The 23,582-nt window shown below is 44.5% G+C and overlaps 1 protein-coding gene across 1 annotated transcript in view; it reads left to right on the forward strand.

The window, feature by feature from the left end:
* Positions 1–23,582, forward strand: part of DPF3 (double PHD fingers 3) — a 292,610-nt gene that overhangs the window by 254,161 nt on the left and 14,867 nt on the right. The window contains exon 9 of the mRNA XM_040226150.1: positions 18,191–18,303. Coding sequence (XP_040082084.1) covers positions 18,191–18,303 — 113 coding nt within the window. The remainder of the gene's footprint in view (positions 1–18,190; positions 18,304–23,582) is intronic.

The following is a 23,582-nucleotide window of genomic DNA, read 5'->3' on the forward strand; positions in this document are numbered from 1 at the left end:
GATCGGGTGGGGTTTCCCAGGAAAGGAGGGAGTGAGTTCAGGACAGTGTGTCTTGTTAGCATCTTGTGAAAATGCAGCTTTTAAGTTCACAGGTCTTGATTCTCATACCCCTGATCCATGCGCCTACACTTCATGTAACCAGAGTATAGATTACTTGCTTGACAGGTTTGGCTGTGAATGGGAGTTGAGAGATGGGTCAGAGAGACCTTTGTGTGCACAAGTGTGAGACGCGAAGAAAGAAAGGGGTTTGGGGGATGGGGGTTGGGAGAGGGAGGGTGACAGCAAGTACTTTTCCATGAGACTGTCGCAGAGGGTGTAGACGTGGTCGAGTCAGCGGTCAGGAGAGGAGGCGAATCTAAAAAAGGCAGCTGTGACCAGGCAGCAAAGAGGCTTGTGACACTAAGGAGCTTACTTCCCACTGTGGGCAATGAGAGAGGTTGGAATTATTTAAGGAGGGGTGGGTTGGTACCTCATAACTGATGAAGTAGAAAGAAAAAATGAACTACTTTTAAAACTTTTTCTGTTTAGAAAGGTCTTTGCGATGATTTTCTGGGCACACAGAAGTATGTGACAGTAGGAATTCTGTCTGTTAGTCCAGCCACAGAACAAGGCCACCATCTGGTTTGCGGTCTTAGTGGTTTTGATCAGGGTCTCTGACTCACAGAAAGGGAAACAGGGGTTAAATAGCTGGTGACTTCCTGAAGGCTCAAATCGTTAATTTTCACATGAGACTTTTAACCTATTAAGCTTAATAGCTTCCCGCTCAGTGGTAGCAGCTAGGTTTCTTCTTGCATGAGAACTCACAGGCCGGTCATGGTGGACTGGAGAAGGAGCCAGGGTCTCCGCGTGAAGAGATTGTTGCATTGATTAATGGTGTCTGCTGTCAGCATGGGATGGAATGGTGCCACCTATTTAGCTCTCTCAGAAGGGAGGTCAGATTTCTGGTGATGAATATCCCCTCATACCTATTCCTCAGGCGAACCAGAGCCATTTTAGAGATACTCAGTCCTTAATTCCCCTGGTCATGGAACGGCGTTGATCGCCATCTAACCAGAAGAACTTTGTGAATCTTCAAATGCTTGCGAGGCTCTTTTCTACATTTGTAAAGTACCAGGAAGGGCTCTTCTTTGGCATTACTCTAATATCGATATTAATAGCAGAGACATTACTTTGCCAACGAAGGTCCGTCTAGTCAAGGCTATGGTTTTTCCTGTGGTCATGTATGGATGTGAGAGTTGGACTGTCAGGAAAGCTGAGTGCCAAAGAATTGATGCTTTTGAACTGTGGTGTTGGAGAAGACTCTTGAGTCCCTTGGACTGCAAGGAGATCCAACAAGTCCATTCTAAAGGAGATCAGTCCTGGGTGTTCATTGGAAGGACTGATGCTGAAGCTGAAACTCCAATACTTTGGCCACCTCATGTGAAGAGTTGACTCACTGGAAAAGATCCTGATGCTGGCAGGGACTGGGGGCAGGAGGAGAAGGGGACGACAGGATGAGATGGCTGGATGGCATCACCGACTCAATGGAGATGAGTTTGGGTAAACTCTGGGAGTTGGTGATGGACAGGAGGCCTGGTGTGCTGCGATTCATGGGGTTGCAAAGAGTCGGACATGACTGAGTGACTGAACTGACTGACTGACTGAATATTGATGAGTATTTTTGTACTGAATAAACTATGTGTCTTAGGGCATCATTTCTATTAAATCTGAAGACAGATGCTGGTCACTGGAAATAGCCATTGATTTGCTTCCTTTTGTTCTAGCACAATTCCTTAATTTATCCAGAGGGAAAAAAAAAAAAAGCCCGTGTAAATCCAACCCCTCTAGCTTTCTAAATAAACAGTGAGATCAATTCTCACTCATGAGTTTGTTGGATAAATAGTTGTTTGATTGTAAGGAAAAGTCAGATTAATCTTAAGATGAGAATTTGGCTGCTGGAAAATGATCTATGAGTTGGACTGAGTGCCCCCCAAAGATGCAGGATAAGTACAGAGCTGGTGCTGCCTTTGTGCTGGGGGTTGGAAGCAAATGCTGAGTTAATGCAAGGCCAGACAGATGGTGCTGGGTTTTGCCGTACTCCCATGGAACCTAAGGATGTGTCTCCGTGAAGTAGGGTTGGTTCTGCATGATTTTTGTTTCCTTTTTGTTGAGGATGTTGAAGGATATCAGGGACCTCAGGGACTTTCAAGGAGCCTGGGTGAGAGGCTTCAGGGAACCCGATTCTTACCACCATCACCGTCATTTTTCATTCTCCTGCCATCACGACTTGGAAAGCAGATTAGTGACATGGAGGAAATGGGGGGTAAAGAGAGAACTGATGAGTTGGTGAACACTTGCTGCAGCTTCAGAGTGGGGAGGTAGGGTTGTAGGTGTCTTGACTGTGATGCAATCTGGTGAATGCGAAAGGGGGGCCTTTTCCGCTCTTTTGTTCTAAATAAGGTAAGGAGCATTTCTATCCACAGAGGTGTCTGGGGCTGATGTGAAATTGGCTTTGGATGCCAGACGTCTTTGTGTGTTCCTCTCAGAGGCTCCACCCGGGGAGGCGGTGATGGGCTGTCCATCCAGGTAGCTCCCTGAGGGATAACTGGCCCAGTAGGGCTGTATGGGATGGTGCGCTGAGGAGAGGGAAGGACACCTCCTCACCCCAGCCTCTGGCAGAGGAGCTGTGGCCAGTGAGGTCAGGGGACCTCTGTTGAGATTCTCGGGTGCTGAAGCCCAGTAATGTCCACAGGTTTCCCGCAGCCTCCAGGCCTCTTGGCGTGGGCTGGACTGGCTCACTCCACAGCAAGTCTTCCCCAGGGTTTTCCAGGATTAGTCGCTGCCAGATGGTGAGGACTCAATGCCTGGCCTTGTGTGAGCAAGCCTGGCTTCCTGAGGGATTTCGCATGAGGCATGGAACACTGAAGCCCAGAAAGGTCTTCGGGAGCAAATAGTCACCTTTGTGTGGTATCAACTGAGGAGACTGAGGCAAAAAGGAACTCAGTGACCTACCTGACAGTGCCTTTAGGCAACTTCTTGTGAGTAAAAGAGGGATGTCAGATTTAACAGCTTCAAGTACGGAGGTGAGCTCAAGCTGGGCCACCACACTTGTGTTGACTGTGTTGGGTGACCGTGGCGTGGGGCAGAGGAGGGAAGGAAAGAGTCCAAAGGACAAGCCTGTGAGGACATGGCTTCTAGCCCTGGCTCCACGACTTGCTGTCTGCCTGAGCCATCCTGAATCTCAGTTTCCTCACCTATAAATCAGGCATATTTGTATCTGTCCTGCCTGCCTCATATGATCAGTGTGGGGAATCCACGGAGACCAGTGAGTAGAAAGGTGTTTACTTGAAAATGTTATGAGAATTACCATTAAGATGTCTAAGCATTGCTTTCTTGAGCCCACACACTGGCTATAGGTGGTTGTTCTGCTCGTATCCGTTTGTGGAACTTCCGGGGAGTCTCTGGCTTTCTCATATGGTGGGGAGGGAGGGCAGGGGGGGTCCTTGTTCCAGGGAACCCACATGGAAAGCTTGTTGGAGGTGAGAGAGGGGCTCAGGAAGGTGGAAGGAGGCTGGAGCAGGTTGGGGGTGAGATGGGACTAGAGGTCGAGCCCAGAGGCCAGGATGGCAGCCTCTCTGGTGGAGAGTCCCCCTCCGGCCCACACCGAGCAGACACGTTGGGCCCAGGAAGCTGCAGACATGCTCTTGTTGCCCAGTGAGGTTTCACACCTATTCGCTTCTTTTTTTAGTCACCCTCACATTGCTGCATAAACTGTCTTAATTTTTAGTATTGGCTCTTTCGAAGATGATTCATTTAAAAAGTAACAGCCCTACATGGAGGAGAAGTGAGATAAGACCCCAGACCCCACTTCTGCCCTTCCTTGTTCAGGCCAGTGCTGGCCCTTCTGTGGCAGGGACTTGCCTAAGTGGGAGTCCTGTCAAGTACCTGGTTTTCTGGAACCTTCCCACAGACCTCTTACTCTTTCTCCTTTGTCATTGCTTTAGTTTTCTGTGACCTGTGTAATCCCCCCATGCAGTAGCTTAGAACAACAAACTTTTCTCATGTCACAGCTTGTGAGGACCAGGAATCTGGGGATGGCTCCGCTGGGCGGTAAGGGTATGTTCTCTCAGGAGGTGGTGGTCACGATGTTGGATGGGGCTGTGGTCATCTCTGGGCTGCACTGGGGTTGAAGATGTTTCTCCAGGCCCACTCACATGATGTTGGTAGGGCTCAGCTCATCTCAGGCTGTTGGACCGGGGGCCTCAGTTCCTTATTGGCTGATGGTCAGAGGCTGCTCTCAATTCCTTGTCATGTGTGGGCCTTTCCATAGGGCTGCTCATAACATAGCAGCTGACTTTTTTCCCAAGGAGGGAGAGGGACAGAGCGACGGAGGGAAGGAGGAGGGGGGTGGGAGGATGGAGAGAGAGAGAGAATGAGAAAGAGATAAAAATGGAAACCTGAGTGCCTTTTTATTATTTAGCCTCCAAAGTTGCATATTGTCACTTGCTTTTTACTGTAACTGTTCAAACAAGTCAGCCCCCATTCAGAGATTGGGGAATAGCCTTCATCTCTTGAAAAAAGGAGGATTGACGAACTCGAGGGTATTTTTAAAAAGCACCATAGTCACCAACATTACTGCCTGGAGATCATTTCCATCCTTCCTACTGCTCAGTCTGACTTGCAGAGTCGCTCTCCTGCCTGTGGCACCAACATCCCTCCTGGATCTGACCATTCTTAGAGAACACGCAAGGCCACATGACCAGATTCTGAAGCCCCTGCCAGGATCTGCCCCAGCCTTGTGGGTGGGGCTCTGACACCTGGGACTGAAGAGCTTCAATCCAAGGTCAGGAGGAATGAACTGGCTTCCAGAGACTGGATGCAGCTCCTAGGGCACGGATGGAAAATGATTCTAACAGGGTCTCACTTTGGCCATGGAATCTACATCAAAAAATGACCCCTACTATCAACGAATGGCATCAGATAAAGGCAATACTCCTAAGACAGTTTTATATGGTGTTTGCATATAAACACTATAAACAGCCTGATGGACAAAGCCTGTGGAAGGAGAAGCATGTTGTGAGATTATCTACTGGTGAATTCTTGTCTCTGCAATGCTGAAACCACCTAGTCATCCAGAGAGGGACAAGGGTCCACTGCTCCTGGGGACCACTTTACCCAGTTCTATTCAGCACTGACTCACAGTGTAATACTCAGTTCTTTTCTTACTGAACCTCTCCCTTCATGTCGGTGGCCACCCCATCCTCTTCCTTGGATGCCATGAAAGTCTCTCTCCAGGTTCTCCTCATTTTGTGATGCCATTGTCTCAGTCTTTCTCCCTGAGTTCTCCTCCTGATGCCCTTTCATGCCTTCAGTTCCAATGGCTACCCTCTCCACTATTCCCCACTTTTTATTTTTCACTCTGTATTCTCTCCCTGGGGCTTTCCTGGTAGCTCAGCTGGTAAAGAATCCGCCTGCAATGCAGGAGACCCTGGTTTGATTCTTGGGTCTGGAAGATCCCCTGGAGAAGGGATAGGCTACCCACTCCAGTATTCTTGGGCTTCCCTGGTAGCTCAAATGGTAAAGAATCCACCTGCAATGCAGGAGACCTGGGTTTGATCCCTGGGTCGGGAAGATCCCCTGGAGGAGGGCATGGCAACCCACTCCAGTATTCTTGCCTAGAGAATCCCCATGGACACAGGAGCCTGGTGGACTATAGTCCATGGGGTCACAGAGTTGGCCCTGACTAAGCGACTGAGCACAGCGCAGTCTCTCCTTGAGTATCTCACTAAGAGCCAAGGCTTTGTCTACCACCCACATCTGATGATTCCTAAATCCGTGTCTCCAGCCTGGTCCTCTCTCCTGAGTATAGCCCTGTATTTTCTCACCTACCCATGGACGACTCCACTGAATATCTCCTTACAACAAATGCAATATGCCAGCATTGAGTCTATTGTTACCCTCTGCAAGCCTGCTGTCTCCTTCTCAGCTAACAGGGTTATCATTTACTCTGTGTCCCAACCTAAGAATCTCAGAGTCACTTTTTACTTCTCCCTTTTCCTCACACCCATGTCTAGGCAGGTATCATGTCCCATTGATTAATCCTACCTCTCAAATGTTTCCTACATTTATCACCACTGTTTCTAGGCTGGTCCTGGCTAGTGCCCCCACTAGAACATAAGCTGCATAGGAGTAGGAGCTTTTGTCTGTGTTACTCACTGCTTGGCACCTCTCATAGTGCCTGGCACATTGGAAGTATTCAGTAAAAACTTTTTGAATAAATGGATATTGTAACTGGAGCTGTCTCCACTATATCTACCCTCTGTCCTACCACCAGAATCATCTCTCTAAAGCACGTGTGCTAAGTTGCTTCAGTCCATGGGATTCTCCAGGCGAGAATACTGGACTAGGTTGCCATTTCCTTCTCCAGGGGATCTTCCCGACCCAGGTATTGAACCCATGTCTCTTACGTTTCCTGCAGGCTTGTTCTTTACCACTAATGCCACCTGGGAAGCCCGTGGCTTCTCTAAAGCATGGGTACAAGAAAATCAGGTCCCTGCTTTAAAAAATCTGAGGATTTCTCACTGCTTACAGGGTCACATTCAGATCTGTATATTTGGATAAGAGGCCCTATACAATCATTCCTCTTACCTCTCTGACATCATCTTTTGCCATTTCCCTTTTCCCCTGCTCCTCTTGAGCTACTCTGCTTTGCCTAGACAAACCATGTACTTTAAATGTCTTGCAATTTCCTCTCCCTGTAATTCTCTTTATTTGTTTTTCTTAGAAAGCTCCTATTCATCCTTCAAGGCCCAGCTTAAGTGATACCTCCTCTCTGTGACATTCCCCAAGCACCATATTATTTACTGCTACTCCGTCTGTAAGCACTTTATTTCTTCCCCTATTATAGTACGTATTGAATTGTATGATAGTCATTAATGGGCTTCCCAGGTGGCACTAGCAGTAAAGAACCTGCCTGCCAATTCAGGAGACTTAAGAGACACAAGTTTGATCCCTGGGTTGGGAAGATCCCCTGGAGGAGGGCATGGCAACCCACTCTAGTATACTTGCCTTCAGAATCCCATGGACAGAGGAGCCTGGCAGGCTATGATCCATAGGGTCACAAAGAGTTGGACACAACTGAAGTGACTTAGCACAGCATAGCACATAGCCATTTATATGTGTGTGTGTGTGTGTGTGTGTGTATAACTTATAATAGTTATCTGGTGCTATATAACAAATTACTCCAAAATGTAACAGCTGAAAACATAAATATTTATTATCTCATAGTTAGTCTGGGTTAGAAATCTAGGTGTGGTTTAAGCTGAGTGCCTTTGGATAAAGGACTCTTGTGAAGCTGCAGTCAAATTGTCATCCAGGGCTATGGTCTCATCTGAAGGCTTAACTGGGAGAGGATCCAATTCTAAGCTCTCTCACATTGTTTTTGGCAGGATTCATTTCCTCCCAGGTTATTGGACTGAAACCTCTTCAAGGACGTCTCACAACACAGCAGCTGACTTGCCTAATAGCCAATGAGTGAGAAAGCACAAGACAGTGTCAAAGATGAGACTTAACATTAGCAGTGATATCCTATCACTTCGGTCTAGTATACTTGCTAGAGATGAATCAGTAAGTCCAACTCACCCTCAGGGAGAGAGAATTACATATGCTTATGAAGAGCAGGAAAGTGAGATTGCTGATAGTCATCTCAGAGGCTGCCTGTCATACCTCCCTTACCTGAGCTCTTCAAGGCGGGCTCCATGCCTCATTCACGTTTGAAATTTCAGCACCTAGTACAGTTCCTGGAAGGTGTTAAGTACTCAGTGAATTAGGTCAAATTCAGTAGAACTATTTTTCTGTACAAACCTCATCACAATGAAGTGAATTGCTAAATCAGAAGAACTCTTAAAATTAGGCTGAAAAATGTTTCAAAAAAAAAAGTAAGACAAAGTGTTTAAGTGTCGTGGACACACTCTAAGTCTTCTATTTCTAGGCATGTCTATGATTGCTTGCCAGTCTCACGTGGAAAAGGCCAGAAGAGCAAGAAAGCATCACTTTTGTTTTGACTTGGTACAGATCTGAAATATTTTTGAAAGGAAGAAATGGAATATTATCTCAAATTTCCTTAGATAACTCAAAAACTTAGATCACCCATGAATCTATCTTCTGATTCATGGAAGATCAGCAATTGGAGGATCACAGATAATCAAGTGCTGATTAATCACAGCTCTTTTCTGCTACTACCATCAGTGAGACCATAAAATCCTCCAGGAAGACTTTAGGATCTCCACTCTGTACAACGATTTCTTCTTCAGGTTTACTTTTCCAAAGAAAATTCAGAGTCTTTATCCAGGGCCCATGGCTGGATGCTCATGATGTCCAGAGAGGTCTGAACTGCACAGCCAATATCAGAGATTCACAGCAGAAACTGATGTTGGGCTCTGGAGGATGATTCAGGCTGGCCTCTGCGCACTGCTGTGGGACAGCATTACTTTGGCAGATAAAGAGTTAGAAGGAGAGTCAACCTGAGTTGCTCATGTTGGTGACTCTCTTCTTCCATTCCCTGCCTGGAAATATCTGCCCACCACTACACAGCCAGCTCAACCTGGATCTAGTATTGCTCATGGATGAAACCTTTTCCAAGGCTTCTGCTGCCTGCAGATTCACTGGCAGTCCATTGGTACAGGCCCGATTTATTGCATCAGTTGGGTGGTATAATTAATGAAAAGTTGAGCACTTTCAGTGTCTAGATTTCTTGTGCTTTTTGTCATGGTATTGGTCTAGGAGTGGGCTATTTCAGTGGAAGAGTTGCCAGAAATTCTAGCGGAACTGATTATTTACATTTCCTTCTTAGTTTCTTTCACTCTGTGTTATCAGCTGGCAAACTTTAAAAGGCTTGTTTTGTCCAACCCGATGGACAAAATTTGGATCAAGAATATCTCTAAAAATAGCGTTGATGAGTGGCATAGGCAGAGTCGCAGCTTCGTGGATAGTAGAGTCCTATCCTTTTTCATTAATATGTTGGAAAACTAATGTGCTAGAGGCAAAGTGACTTGTCTCAGGGACTCAGATGATGCATCATATCTCAAATTGTGGTACTTGCTCCATGAGGGCAGGTTTTGATTTTCCCACTGCTGTGTCCCCAGTGCCTAGAAGAGTGCCTGCCACAATTATTTAGTCAACAAATACTGTTGAGGGGATGAGCAAATGAATAAATTATCCTTGGTCCTCAGGTGCAGTGACTAATTAGAGGCACCGGCATCATTACTGTGGTAATTGACATCTTTCTGGTGCCTTGGTCCCAACCTGGGCCAGTCAGGTAAGTTATATAAAACCAGGTCAAGGCTGACCCACCCCTTGATTTTGCTTTACAAAGACCAACTGCAGGCTTATAGATGAGACTACTCAGACCACACTTGACCATGAAAACTTGGGGGAATTTCTAGGGCCATTTGAGAATGGCACCATGAAGCCCTTAGTGGTTTAGCCCGTTAAAAGCGCTCCTAATAAATGGCAACCCACTCCAGGACTCTTGCCTGGAAAATTCCATGGATGGAGGAGCCTCCTAGGCTATAGTCCATGGGGTCGCAAAGAATTGGACACGACTGAGCAACTTCACTTTCACTTTTCGACGTTCTTGCATGAATGTGTTTTCTATGATTATTGATGACAACGATTGAAGTTACAATCCCTGTGGCTTGCCTCCTGTGTGGCACCTGTGTGCCTTGAGTTTGACAGCTTTGAGAGAGGATACGCAGACCTCTAAGATGGGTTGAACTTGCCGATGGTAGTGTTTTAGCCCAGCAAAATGTAGCCATGGCATATACCATCATTTATTTTGAGTGTGTTTTTGTTACTTTGGTCTTATCCTTTCTTCTCTTTCTCCTCTTCATCCTTGTTGAAGGACATCAAAATGATGAGAAAAAGGGAGCCATGCAGATGTCTCTGGAATGCCATTGTGGTCATCGATTTGTAGATGTCCTAGTGTTAGAAGTAATATCTGGGGCAGCTGAGAGGTGAGCCTGAGACCATTGCAGAAGGTTTGCAAAGAAGGGCTGGAGAAGTAATCTGTATGGGGAAGCAGTGCCTGAGTAAAAGCTTGTCACAATACAGGTGCACAAAGTTTGAATTCTTGACTGCTCAGAATTGGTCTCCACCCCCCTTTAAGACTAAATACAAAGACTCAGAGCCTCATTCCCTCCTCTTGACAAACTGGGTCTCAAAGTGGAGGGGGATTGAAAGAGAAGGCGAGAAAGAGAGAAAGGGAGAGATAGAAACAGAGAGACAGGGAAGGAGAGAGAGAATAAGGCAAAATGAATGGGTTTGATGGAGTGAGATGGCTTCCCCAGGTGAGCTAGTAATATTTTTTTCTCCTCAAATTACTCTTTAGCATGGATGATTCAGATTTGATTGCACTGTGCATGAATTCTTTATAGCTGAAGCTTCTTATGTATTTTTGCAATATGTAAATATTAGAACTTGTATCTGTGTATGAATATAGAGAACTGCTAGAAATTTGAGCCAAAGTATTTTCTAATGAATGCTTATGGAGACTTGTTTTTGGTGCTATTTCAGGTTGGAATTGATCCTATGTATTTTACATAATATGATTTCTATAAACCAGGTATGAGACAGAGGAACACAAATTTGAATTTTGCAGTTACTTGCCTGAGAACCAGGGATATTTAGGTTTTCCTTTCCTGAAAAATTAGTTTTTAAGAGTTCAACATTGATAAATAAGGTAATAAAATATAATTGGATGTTTATAATTTCACAATGAATAAATAATAGACCATGCTACTTCCACAGTTATTTGTATCTGCTTTATTTATGTTTTCAGCAAATACCTAGCAAGATAATTTTTTTTCCTGGAGCTCTAATTTAATCAGTGATGTGGCTTAGCCTAGTCCAAATTAAATATTGGCAATAATGAAATAAAAAACTCTTTTAATAAGGATCATAATGTAAGAGACACATGTCATAGTAGTTTGTAGATTTCTTTTTGCCCAGGGTTTGTTGAAAATGGACTGTGTTTCTCTCACTGTGCTGAGTACCTGTAGAGTGACACTGACTGGTAACTTCTGTGAGCATCTAAGTCACAGTTGTAATATGAACTCAATCAACAGGGTATATTTAGATATTTTACCCCTAAAATGTTGCAAATATCTGTATGTGTGTGGGTAGCTGTGTATGAGCATGTGTGGAAGTAGGCAGCTGTGAATATAAAACTAACACTGGTTTTGCCTGGATATTTGTCTGCGTGCCTTTGCACTCAAATACCACAACTCCTGTTCACTGTCCCTGGAACATTCTCCACATCTATGCACATGGGCTCTGCAAAGACACAAGACATGTCCTTCAGGAGGCAAGGGAGCATTTCCTGCTTTCAGATGCCTGCCTTCTCTCTTTTTAAAAATTACTTTTTATTGGAGTACAGTCGCTTTACAATGTCGCATTAGTTTCTACAGCAAAGTGAATCACCTATATATATACACATATACATGCATCCCCTCTTTTTTGAATCTCCTTCCCATTTAAGTCACCACAGAGCACTGACTAGAGTTCCCTGAGCTATATTGTTGGTTCTCATTAATTATCTGTTTTATACATAGTATCAATAGTATATGTAAATCAATCCCAGTCTTCCAATTCATCCCACCTCTTCTTTCCTCTCTTTGTATCCATAAATTTGTTCTCTATGTTTGTGTGTCTATTTCTGTTTTGCAAATAAGATAATCCATACCTTTTTTCTTAGATTCCACATATAGCGTTAATATACGATATTTGTTTTTCTCTTTCTGACTTACTTCACTCTGTGTGATAGTCTCTCCTGCCTTCTTTTTCCCCCTGAGTTAGGGAGACTGTAATTTTGTACATACCAACCTCATCAACAGTCTTCTTTCTGAGAAGCTTCTCACACTGCACCACTTTCCGTTTTCTACCCAGCTGCTGAAATAGCACCCTGAAGCCAAATCTCTGTTGTCTGAAACCCCTGTTCAGCAGCTCGGTCTCTGGACATGGTGGTCAGGGGTTACAGTCCCTGTTTCAGCTTGTAGGGAAGATTGAGGTCCGTTTTGGAAGGTGGTAGTGTTTCCCAGGTGGCACTAGTGGTAAAGAGTGCCAGTGCAGGAGCTATAAGAAATGCAGGTTTGATCCCTGGGTCAGGAAGATCCCCTGGAGGAGGGCATGGCAACCCACTCGAGTACTCTTGCCTGGAGAATCCCATGGACAGAGGAGCCTGACCAGCTACAGTCCATGGAGTCGCAAAGAGCTGGACATGACTGAAGCGACTTGCACAGCACAGGGCTGGATTTAGAATGTCTCTTTATGCAAAGTTCACCACTGGACCAAGTAAACAAGTGGGCAGATTTATTGAACCCTCCTGATAGAACCAGTTTGGAGGAACACTTAGGAAGGGCCTTGTTTTTAATGATCTAGCTAAGATGATTCATGCATACCACCCCACTTTCTAAATCCATTTTGGTAATTGGAATCTTATAAATGTCCTGTTGTATCATCTCACCCAGGGGACCTGGGAAGGGATGTTACTCCTTCACACCGCTAGGACGCGCATGCATGTTCAGTCATGTCTGACTCTTTGCGACTTCACTCCACTGCTACTGCTAAGTCATTTCAGTCGTGTCCAACTCTGTGCAACCCCATAGACGGCATCCACCAGGCTCCGCCGTCCCTGGGATTCTCCAGGCAAAACCACTGGAGTGGGTTGCCATTTCCTTCTCCAATGCATGAAAGTGAAAAAGTGAAAGGTGAAGTCGCTCAGTTGTGTCTGACTCTCAGCGACCCCATGGACTGCAGCCTTCCAGGCTCCTCCATCCATGGGATTTTCCAGGCAAAGTACTGGAACGGGGTACCGTTGCCTTCTCCGTCACTCCACTAGGATATTTAAATAGCAATGCAGGTATTCCTTGCTTTAAGAAAACCAGAAATATGGAAAATTCAGATTTCCAAGCAAGCACATTAAAGAATGATTGTTAACTTTACAAAAGAGATAAGGACAGAAATCCTTAAGTAGTGAGTGACCATAATTTGCTTTATTGCCAGTGTGCCTCTATTTCGTGCCACCTTTGAATTGGAAGGGCTTCCCTGGTGGCTCAGCTGGTAAAGAATCTGCCTGTGATGTAGGAGACCCAGGTTCGATCCCTGGGTTGGGAAGATCCCCTGCAGAAGGGTACGGTCACCCCCTCCAGTATTCTGGCCTGGAGAATTCCATAGTCCATGGGGTCAGAAAGAGTCGGATATGCCTGAGCGACTATCACTTTGAATTGGAAAGACTATTACCCACTTACTTCTAAAGATTTTATAAATTTGTCCTGACCTAAATAAGGAATTCTAGTAGTCAAACTTAGGTATGGGCTTCTGGTAGTTTTCCTCGAAACTTCTTGTTTTGTCCAAGAGTGTGCATTATTCCAGTCATTTCCATGGTAGATAAGAAGCCTTATCCTTGTAGTTTTAACAAGGAGACGCCTTCTCCGGTTTGTAGAGATAGGCACAGACAGGCAACTGTTCTGGTGGCACAGAAAGCAGAACCTAGTTCCGGGCGTAGCGTTTGCTCCTGCTAACGGCAGCTTGGGTGACTTACCTCTCTGTGTCTCAACCTCCCGGGCTGAGAAGTTGCATCATTGCCTTTCCTCTCCCACTCGAGTCTGAGTTCTGAGTGAAGGAGCTTTGCAGGCAGAGCTGAAGTGACTCTGAAAGTGAAAAAGTGTTAGTCGCTCAATTGTGTCTGAATCTTTGCAACCCCATGAGTGTAGACCAGCAGACTCGGAGCCTCGCATTTTACTCGGGGTGGAGGCTGTGTGAGCTCCATTCCCTTTCTTTGGCTTTAAAGTCTTAGCGAGGAGGCTAGTGACTGTCTCAAGACAGGAACACAGAGAAAGCCCATGGGATTCTTTTTGGGGGGAAGGGTGGGAGGTGGACTTCCAACAGGATTTTCTCAAGCCCACTTGCTCCTGTTCACTGGTCCAAAGCTCTTCTAGAAAATGTCTTCAGAGCTCAGCACACCGGTCGCAGAGGTCTTGAACAGAGTTGGCATTCAGTAGATACTTGTGGAGTGCAGTCGGCTGCCTGAAGCTTGCACCCCCCACCCCACCACCCACCCTTGGGGGTGTTCAGCAGGCTGTGGGGCTCCAGGTCGCGCTCTCGAATGTGCTGACCTTCCTTCCCAGGGAAGGCAGCACCGCTCATGGTGTTATTATTAGTAGCGCGGCTTCTGCTCTGCTCTGACAACACGCCCTCACTCAGGATCCTTACTGAACAATGACAAACCCACGAACCTTGGCAGTCAACACAGCCGACCGACCACCGTCTCCTCCTCTGGACCACTGTGACCCATACTTGCTGGTCTTACCTCTCTCTGGCCATCCTTCCTGGTTCTTTGGTTCTTTCTTTTGATCTTCAAACAGTTCTTTAAAGCTCAGTCCTAGATCTTTTTCTCTCTTCTTTCCACTTTTCTTAGATAATTTCATTAATTGTCATGGTTTCAATGACTGCCTATTTAGCAAAACTTCCCTGGTGGCTCAGATGATAAAGAATCTGCCTGCAATGCAGGGGACCTGGGTTTGATCCCTGAGTTGGGAAGATCCCCTGGAGAAGGGAATGGCTACCCACTCCAGTATTCTTGCCTGCAGAATCCCATGGACAGAGGAGCCCGGTGGGTTACAGTCCATGAGGTCACAAAGAGTTGGACACAACTGAGCGATTAACACACCCATTTAGCAAAAACTCCTAAATTTATATGTCTAGTCTGTACTTCTCTTTTGAGCTCTAAACCCCTATATTTGACCTCATCCACTTGACATTTCCTCCCCAAATCTCACAGACTTCCCAAATTCAACCTGCTCAAAACAGAGAGCTTCTGTCTTCCATTTGGTCCGTCTGTACTCTCCATAGTCTTCCTCATCTGTGTAAGTTTCACTGCAGCCCACCTCCTTTTTTAGGTTGGAATCTTGAGACTACTTCTCATCATCTCTCTTTCCCACACTCTGAAACTTCAAATCATGGTCAGGTCCTGCCAATGATTTCTTTAATACTTCTCAAATCTTCACCTCCATCATGCTTGCCTTTCTCCTACCAGCAGCATCTGTCTTCAAACTAGTTTCCTGGCAACAATTCTTACACCTTTATATTCCCTTTGCCTCCACCCTCAATTCTTTCCTTTGACAGCAGCTTTTTCCTTTCTCCCTCCCTCCCTTTTCTTCCCTCCCTTTTGATGACAATTTTTTGTGTGTTTTCCTTATTTAAAAAGATCTTTTCAACTTTTTACTTTGAAATAATTATAACTACATGGAAAGTTATAAAACACATTACTGAGAGGTCCCATGCACGCTTTGCTCAGTTTCCCCCAATGGTAGCATCTTACATACCCACAGTACTTCTATAGGTATGTAAGTACACTCTGAACTAGGTACACTATGAACCAGGTACACTCTTTTCCACAGTACACTATAAACCAGGTGATTGACAGCCATGCAATCACAGACCTCCTTATCTGTGTTACTGGTTTTATATTCACACACGTGTTTATGCACGTATGTGTATTATTCTATGCACCCTTATCACATACATAACTACCACTGCAATCAAGGTTCAGAATTGCTTCACCATCCAAAGTTTCCCTCTTGCTGAAGGAATGCTCTTTTAAATCCAAAAAAGAGGGGATATATATAAACGTATAGCTGATTCACTTTGCTGTACACCAGAAACTAACACAACCCTGTAAAACCACAATACTCCAATAAAATTTTTAAAAAATGAAAAATCTAATAATCTTAGAAAAACGCACAGAGTAATCTAGTCACTGCCTTGCCCAAAAGGCTTTAATGGTTTTAAAGCCCCCTATCCTTAATGAGGGGCATAACGTGCCCTGGTAGTCTGACTCTAGCTCATCTCTGGGTGCTTCTCACCCACCTCCCCTCCTGCTTTGCTTGCGAGCCTCTGCCTACTGGCTTTCCCCCTCCTTTTAGTTTGCCCAGTTCCTCCACGGCTCAGTACCCTGCCCCTCCATGCACCATCCTCCACACACAGAATCCTCTCCCTCACCCATCCAGCTCATCTCTTCATCTGCTAGGTGTCAACTCCAGGATCTTTCTCAGAGAAGGTTTCCTTGACATCTCAGACTAGATATGAACCTCCTGTGATTTTTCATTGCCAATTATGATTTTCCTTCATGGCACTTATCACACAGCTGTAAGTAAATAGGTATGTGTGTAGTTTATTAATTTGAGTTCTCTCTGACCAGACTAGAGGGATCTGGAGGTAGGGGTGTGTGTGGTCTTGCTCACCAGTGTATCTTTTCTGTCTGGGACCATGACTGCTCTAGCAGATGTCCAATAAATCCTTGTTCATGAACAGTTACTATAAGCTGGCTGGGTGTGGCTGGGTGTACCCTGGGGCTGTGGAACTGGGCAATGACGACCGGCTAATCTAGGTATCTGCTCCATGAATTAATCATCAAAATTCCTGGGTGTCCTGTCTAAGAACATGGGCATCTCTGGTGCAGACCACTCAGAATCTCAAGCTGGTGTATTCTCTCCTATTCCCACCCCAGTACTCTGCGTGAGAGAGCAGGGTAGGGAACAACCCTGGCCAGCGTCCTTAGATATTTGAGATGCCATCAGGAGTATCAGCTGGATGTTCATCCAAGCTTTTAATGTAAGGTCTCTCTCTTTCCCCTGGGTCACTGGTATGGTGTTGCTTTGAGAAAGTTATCGGTTCAGAGCCATAGGGCTTTCTACCTTGGATGGCCTCTGAGAAGTCCTAGAAAAGCTTTTAGGCTCCTCCTCTCCTCAGTGTTCCCACCTGCTGTTTGCAAAGTGTCCCCAGCTCCCCTCAACATGAGTCCCCACTCTCACTCTCAGATAGCTTGCTGTGGTGTGCGTTGCTGGGGCCCCAGATCTGAAGGGTTTGTCTGTTGACTGAATGGACAGAATGTCCCCCAAAGGACCATGATGGAACCAGCTTTCCGAGGATATGGAAAAGGGGAAATGGGGGCCTCCTGCTGAGTTGTGACTTTGCCAAGGATGGTGGTACCGTGTGGATCTTGACTCTCTGTGGGCGACACTGGGTTGGTAGAACTGCCTCTAACTGGAGGCCCGTCTATACTCTTCTCCTTTGGAAGCTCACAATCCCTCCTGTGATAGAAGCCAAGCAATGCACAATATGGTGGATTTGGCAGAGCTGGAAGCTCTGGAGAAGGGTGGACCCCCAGCAACAGGCAAAACTGTCTATTCTTTTGTGACAGTGTCAGTAACAGGCTTCACCCTGAGTGCTCTGCCTTCTGATTCACAGCCCTGAGTGACCTGGGGACCTTGTCCAAGTTTCCCGTCCCTGTCAAACAGAAGGTCAAAGGCTTCACATTCTGTGGCTCACAGTTGTTCTCTCGCTGCTGGCCTCTGTCTTCTGGGTGAGCTGTAACTGGGGGTAGAGCCCAGCCCTGCAGGCCAAGCCTCTGGTGTTGGAGCACTGGGGCTGGGTGCTCCAAGGTCACATTAATGTCCCTCCCTGCTCTTGCTATTGGCTTGGCTAATGTGATATTTGGGATGAAGAGAAGAGTTCAGGACAGACCTGGACACCCTCGCAATGATGCCCTACTTCTCCAGCCTCCCTCCTCTTCCTGTGCAGGGTGTGGAATTCTGCTGGTCCCCTGGTCTTGGGCACAGAGGGACACTTAAGGGGGCAGTGCAGAGCCTTCCAGTGCCCCTGAGCTCTGTCCCAGGGAGCCTCACATGCTCTCTCTGGTCTCTTCTCCTGGGCCCTGAGGCAGCATGAACAACTTTGCCGGTCAGAGGATCAACTCCAAATAGCTCTTATGTTGCTCCCACCACAGCTGATGCTGGGGGAGATGCTGTTGCTGACTCTCATTGCATCGCCTTGTGCTGTGTGATTTCCTTTCTCATTCTCTCTGATCACTTTCTGTCCTCATCAACTGGTTACACCTCTGGGGGGACGTCGCTCTTAGGGCAGAGGACTTGGATGACATCTCTCCCTAGCAGAGGGTTAATCCTCACGCCTCTCTTTGGGCATTGATCTGCTGTAACTGTGGGTGGTGGTGAAGAGGGCGGGCCCCATCCAGGCCTCCAGTTTGCTTCCCAACACATGCTACCCCACCCTCCCTCCAAGTGAGGCATAGCGTTGTGTCGAGGGGGTGACGGGTCAGACCCTCTAGCCTTAATGCTGCCATTTCTGCTTCCTCCAGGTCACCCCACCTGCCTGCAGTTCACCCTGAACATGACCGAAGCTGTCAAGACCTACAAGTGGCAGTGCATAGAATGCAAGTCCTGCATCCTCTGTGGGACCTCGGAGAATGATGTGAGTGTGGGTTTCCCACATGGGAGGGGAGATCCAAGGAGCTGGGAGTCCTTTGAGGATGGAGAGGAAGGTGGGATTCTCATCCCTGGACTCCTGGGGAAAATAGGCATCAGGACACTTCCCTCACCTTGACTTTTGCCTTGAGGACCCTTGGGACCCTTGTGCTACAATGATCTTGGCTACTCTTTGTGCCTTTAGAAACAGGTGCAGGGGGTAATGGCCAGAGACTGCCTTGCTGGCCTCCAGCCCTCAAGGGGTCAGTGGTAGACAGTGGTGCCCATCGCTTACTGCTGGGATGTGCTTGGGCTTTTGACACCCCATTCGGGAATGTGTCATCTCATTTGGCCTAAATATTAAGCATAATAAATGCAAAATTTAAAAAAAAACACCCTTTTATGGAAAATTTCAAACATACAAAGATAGAGAAAATAATGAGACTTGTATACCCCATCACCAGCTTCAACAATACTCAGTACATTTACACTCTTGTAGATGATGCCACCTCTTTTGCATGAAATTATAATCCTAGTCATAATATCATTTCACCTGACACTATTCCATACATATCTTAAAAAGATAAAGACTACTTTTTCAAAGATTGTGAATATATTTTTTACAAGTTGAAAGCACATAAGGATTTACTTTTTAACAAAAATAACCAAAATATCAATGTAGATTTAAGAAATCAATAATTCCTTAATATAATCAAACATCCAGTCACTATTTCTATTGCCTTGATTGTCTTAAACATTGTCTTAATTATCTCATTGTTTCTAAATGTTTTTATTATGGTTTATTTGAATTGGGATTCAAATAAGGCCCATGCATTGCCAGTTACTTGGTGTGTCTTTAAAGTTTCTTTTAATACATAGAGTTTCCCTTCATTTTGCTCTTTTTTCCCCCCTTGATTTTTTGTTAAAGAAATCACTTTACTTGTTCAACAGAGTTTCCCGTGATTTTATTTTACTGACTGCGTCCCTATGAGGTGCTGAACATTTTCTTCTGTCTCTTGTATTTCTTGTACAATGGTGCTTAGAGCTAGAGGCTTCGTCACATCCAGGTTCTCTCTCTTTTTCTCTGCCTCTTTAGTATATAAAAATAGTAAGACTACTTAATAAATAGTGGTGTATTCTTTCATCAGGAGGTGCGTAATACCTGGTATCTCTCTTTTTGTGAAGGTAGCAACTGTTCAGTTCAGTTCAGTCCACTTCAGTTCAGTTGCTCAGTCGTGTCCAACTCTTTGTGACCCCATGAATCGCAGCATGCCTGGTCTCCCTGTCCATCACCAACTCCCAGAGTTCACCCAAATTCATGTCCATCGAGTCGGTGATGCCATCCAGCCATCTCATCGTCTGTCGTCCCCTTCTCCTCCTGCCCCTAATCCCTCCCAGCATCAGAGTCTTTTCCAATGAGCCAACTCTTCGCACAAGGTGGCCAAAGTACTGAAGTTTCTGTGGGTGATCTTCAAACACTGACTATTTTATTCAGTTCAGTCCATTTCAGTTCAGTTGCTCAGTCGTGTCCGACTCTTTGTGACCCATGAATTGCAGCATGCCAGGCCTCCCTGTCCATCACCAACTCCCAGAGTTCACCCAAACTCATGTCCATTGAGTCGATGATGCCATCCAGCCATCTCATCCTCTGTTGTCCCCTTCTTCTCCTGCCCTCAATCCCTCCCAGCATCAGAGTCTTTTCCAATGAGTCAATTCTTCGCATGAGGTGGCCAAAGTACTGGAGGGTCAGCTTTAGCATCAGTCCTTCCAAAGAACACCCAGGCCTGATCTCCTTTAGAATGGACTGGTTAATCTCCTTGCAGTCCAAGGGACTCTCAAGAGTCTTCTCCAACACCACAGTTCAAAAGCATCAATTCTTCGGTGCTCAGCTTTCTTCACAGTCCAACTTTCACATCCATACATGACCACTGGAAAAACCATAGCCTTGACTAGACGGACCTTTGTTGGCAAAGTAATGTCTCTGCTTTTCAATATGCTGTCTAGGTTGGTCATAACTTTCCTTCCAAGGAGTAAACATCTTTTAATTTCATGGCTGCAATCACCATCTGCAGTGATTTTGGAGCCCCCCCAAAATAAAGTCTGACACTGCTTCCACTGTTTCCCCATCTATTTCCCATGAAGTGATGGGACCAGATGCCATGATCTTCGTTTTCTGAATGTTGAGCTTTAAGCCAACTTTTTCACTCTTCACTTTCACTTTCATCAAGAGGCTTTTTAGTTCCTCTTCACTTTCTGCCATAAGGGTGCTGTCATCTGCATATCTGAGGTTATTGATATTTCTCCCAGCAATCTTGATTCCAGCTTGTGCTTCTTCCAGCCCAGCGTTTCTCATGATGTACTCTGCATACAAGTTAAATAAGCAGGGTGACAATATACAGCTTTGACATACTCCTTTTCCTATTTGGAACCAGTCTGTTGTTCCATGTCCAGTTCTAACTGTTGCTTCCTGACCTGCATATGGGTTTCTCAAGAGGCAGGTCAGGTGGTCTGGTATTCCCATCTCTTTCAGAATTTTCCACAGTTTATTGTGATCCACACAGTCAAAGGCTTTGGCATAGTCAATAAAGCAGAAATAGATGTTTTTTTCTGGAACTCTCTTGCTTTTTTCATGATCCAGTGGATGTTGGCAATTTGATCTCTGGTTCCTCTGCCTTTTCTAAAACCAGCTTGAACATCTGGAAGTTCACAGTTCATGTATTGGTGAAGCCTGGCTTGGAGAATTTTAAGCATTACTTTACTAGCGTGTGAGATGAGTGCAATTGTGTGGTAGTTTGAGCATTCTTTGGCATTGCCTTTCTCTGGGATTGGAATGAAAACGGACCTTTTTCAGTCCTGTGGCCACTGCTGAGTTTTCCAAATTTGCTGGCATATTGAGTGCAGCACTTTCACAGCATCATCTTTCAGGATTTGAAACAGCTCAACTGGAATTCCATCACCTCCACTAGCTTTGTTCATAGTCATGCTTTCTAAGGCCCACTTGACTTCACATTCCAGGATGTCTGGCTTTAGGTGAGTGATCACACCATCGTGATTATCTGGGTCGTGAAGATCTTTTTTGTACCGTTCTTCTGTGTATTCTTGCCACCTCTTCTTAGTATCTTCTGCTTCTGTTAGGTCCATACCATTTCTGTCCTTTATCGAGCCCATCTTTGCATGAAGTGTTCCCTTGGTATCTCTAATTTTCTTGAAGAGATCTCTAGTCTTTCCCATTCTGTTCTTTTCCTCTATTTCTTTGCATTGATCACTGAGGAAGTCTTTCTTATCTCTCCTTGCTATTCTTTGAAACTCTGCATTCAGATGCTTATATCTTTCCTTTTCTCCTTTGCTTTTTCTCTTCTTTTCACAGCTATTTGTTAGGCCTCCCCAGACAGTCATTTTATTAGGGATTGTAAATAGTGATATTCTTAATCTATGATTTCTTCTTTGTTTAATAGCTGGAGTAATTCTATAAAGAGAAACTTTCTAAGTCTTGTATTTGGTTACCCTGAGCTATAGATTATTTAGAAAAAGCAGGATAAACACTTGATTCTTTTGTTCATCAGTTTTCAAAATAAGGGAGTGTATTCAACACCTATTCATGATCACAACACTCAAGAAAATAGAAATTGTGGGATACTTTCTTAACATGATGAATTTTTTATATCTTGGAACTAAAGCCATTATCTTGTTTAATAGAGAAATGCTTAGAGGAACCAGGTAAGGATGCCAACTAATGCTATTACTACTCATTACTCTAGAGATATTAGCTAATGCAACCAGGTAAGAGATAACAATAAGTACAATAAGTACTTGAGATAACAATAAGTAACAATAAGAATAGTAACAAATTAGAAAGTTTTTCTCTATTTCATAGACTATGATAGTCTATCTGGGAAGCTCTAGAGAATCAACAATAAAGCTAATCAAACATTAAAGGTAGCAATATATAAAATTATCATACAGAAATTAATAGCCCTCATATGCACAGATAATAACATTATTTGTGTTAGAAGACATTATGGTAGAGAAGCTCCACTTACAATAGCAAAAAAAAAAAAAGGAGAATTATTTAGAAATAAACAGCTATAAGTACATAAGACCTAAATAAAGAAAAATTTTAAATGTTTTTGAAAAGACATAGAAATAGATTTGAACAAATGAAGACGTGGTATGATCTTGGATAGACTGACTCAAATTGTAAAGATTTCAGTTCTTCCTAAGTTAATTTATAAATTTGATTTAAACCCAATAAATTCATCGACATGCTTTTTAATGGAACTAGATAAGTTGATACTAAAATTCACACGGAAAAAATGCAAGATTAGCCAATGAAACACTGAAAGACAACAAATTATGAAGGGAGTCTAGCCCTACCAGACATTAAAACATACTATGATGCCTGAGGAGGATTTAGGATTGGGAACACGTGTATACCCGTGGTGGATTCATGTTGATGTATGGCAAAAACGATACAGTATTGTAAAGTAAAATAAAGTAAAATAAAAAAAAAACAACAGTATGGACAAAAAGACCAGTGGAATGGAATAGAAAACCCACAAATCAACCCAATTACATATGTACATTTAGTGTAAGATAAAAGTTTGGTCTTCCCAGTGGCTCAGATGGTAAAGAATCTGCCTGCAATGTGGGAGATCCAGGTTTGATCCCTGGGTTGGGAATACCTGCTGGAGAAGGGCATGGCAACCCACTCCAGTATTCTTGCCTGGAGAATCCCATGGACAGAGGAACTTGGCGAGCTACAGTCCATGGGGTTACAAAGAGTTGGACACAACTGAGCTCCTAACACACTAACACACACACACAAAGGTTGTATCTAAAATTATTGGATCAGAGATAGACATTTTCATGAATGGTACTGGGACAACAGGGTAACCATTTGGGAAAAGATAAAATTAGGTCCACATCTTGTGTAATACAGAAGAGCAGTCTTCATGTGAACTGGGGATATACATGTAAAAGTAAAACCATATTAGTATCAGAAGAAAACATGGATAAATTCTTCTCTAATCTAAATATAAAGTGAGATTTTCTGTGATTCAGAATTCGCTAGGAATAAAAGAGAATGTTGACAAATATGACCACATAAACATCTGCATACTGAAGAACACAATAAAGTTAAAAGATAACTGACAAACTGGGAGAAAATATTTGCAGTGTATACTACAGATAAAGGTGGTATATACTACAGATAAAGGTGGTATATACTACAGATAAAGGTGGCATATACTACAGATAAAGGTGGCATATACTACAGATAAAGGTGGC

Source organism: Oryx dammah, unplaced genomic scaffold (assembly GCF_014754425.2).
Source record: "Oryx dammah isolate SB20612 unplaced genomic scaffold, SCBI_Odam_1.1 HiC_scaffold_26, whole genome shotgun sequence".
In the NCBI taxonomy this organism is placed as follows: domain Eukaryota; kingdom Metazoa; phylum Chordata; class Mammalia; order Artiodactyla; family Bovidae; genus Oryx; species Oryx dammah.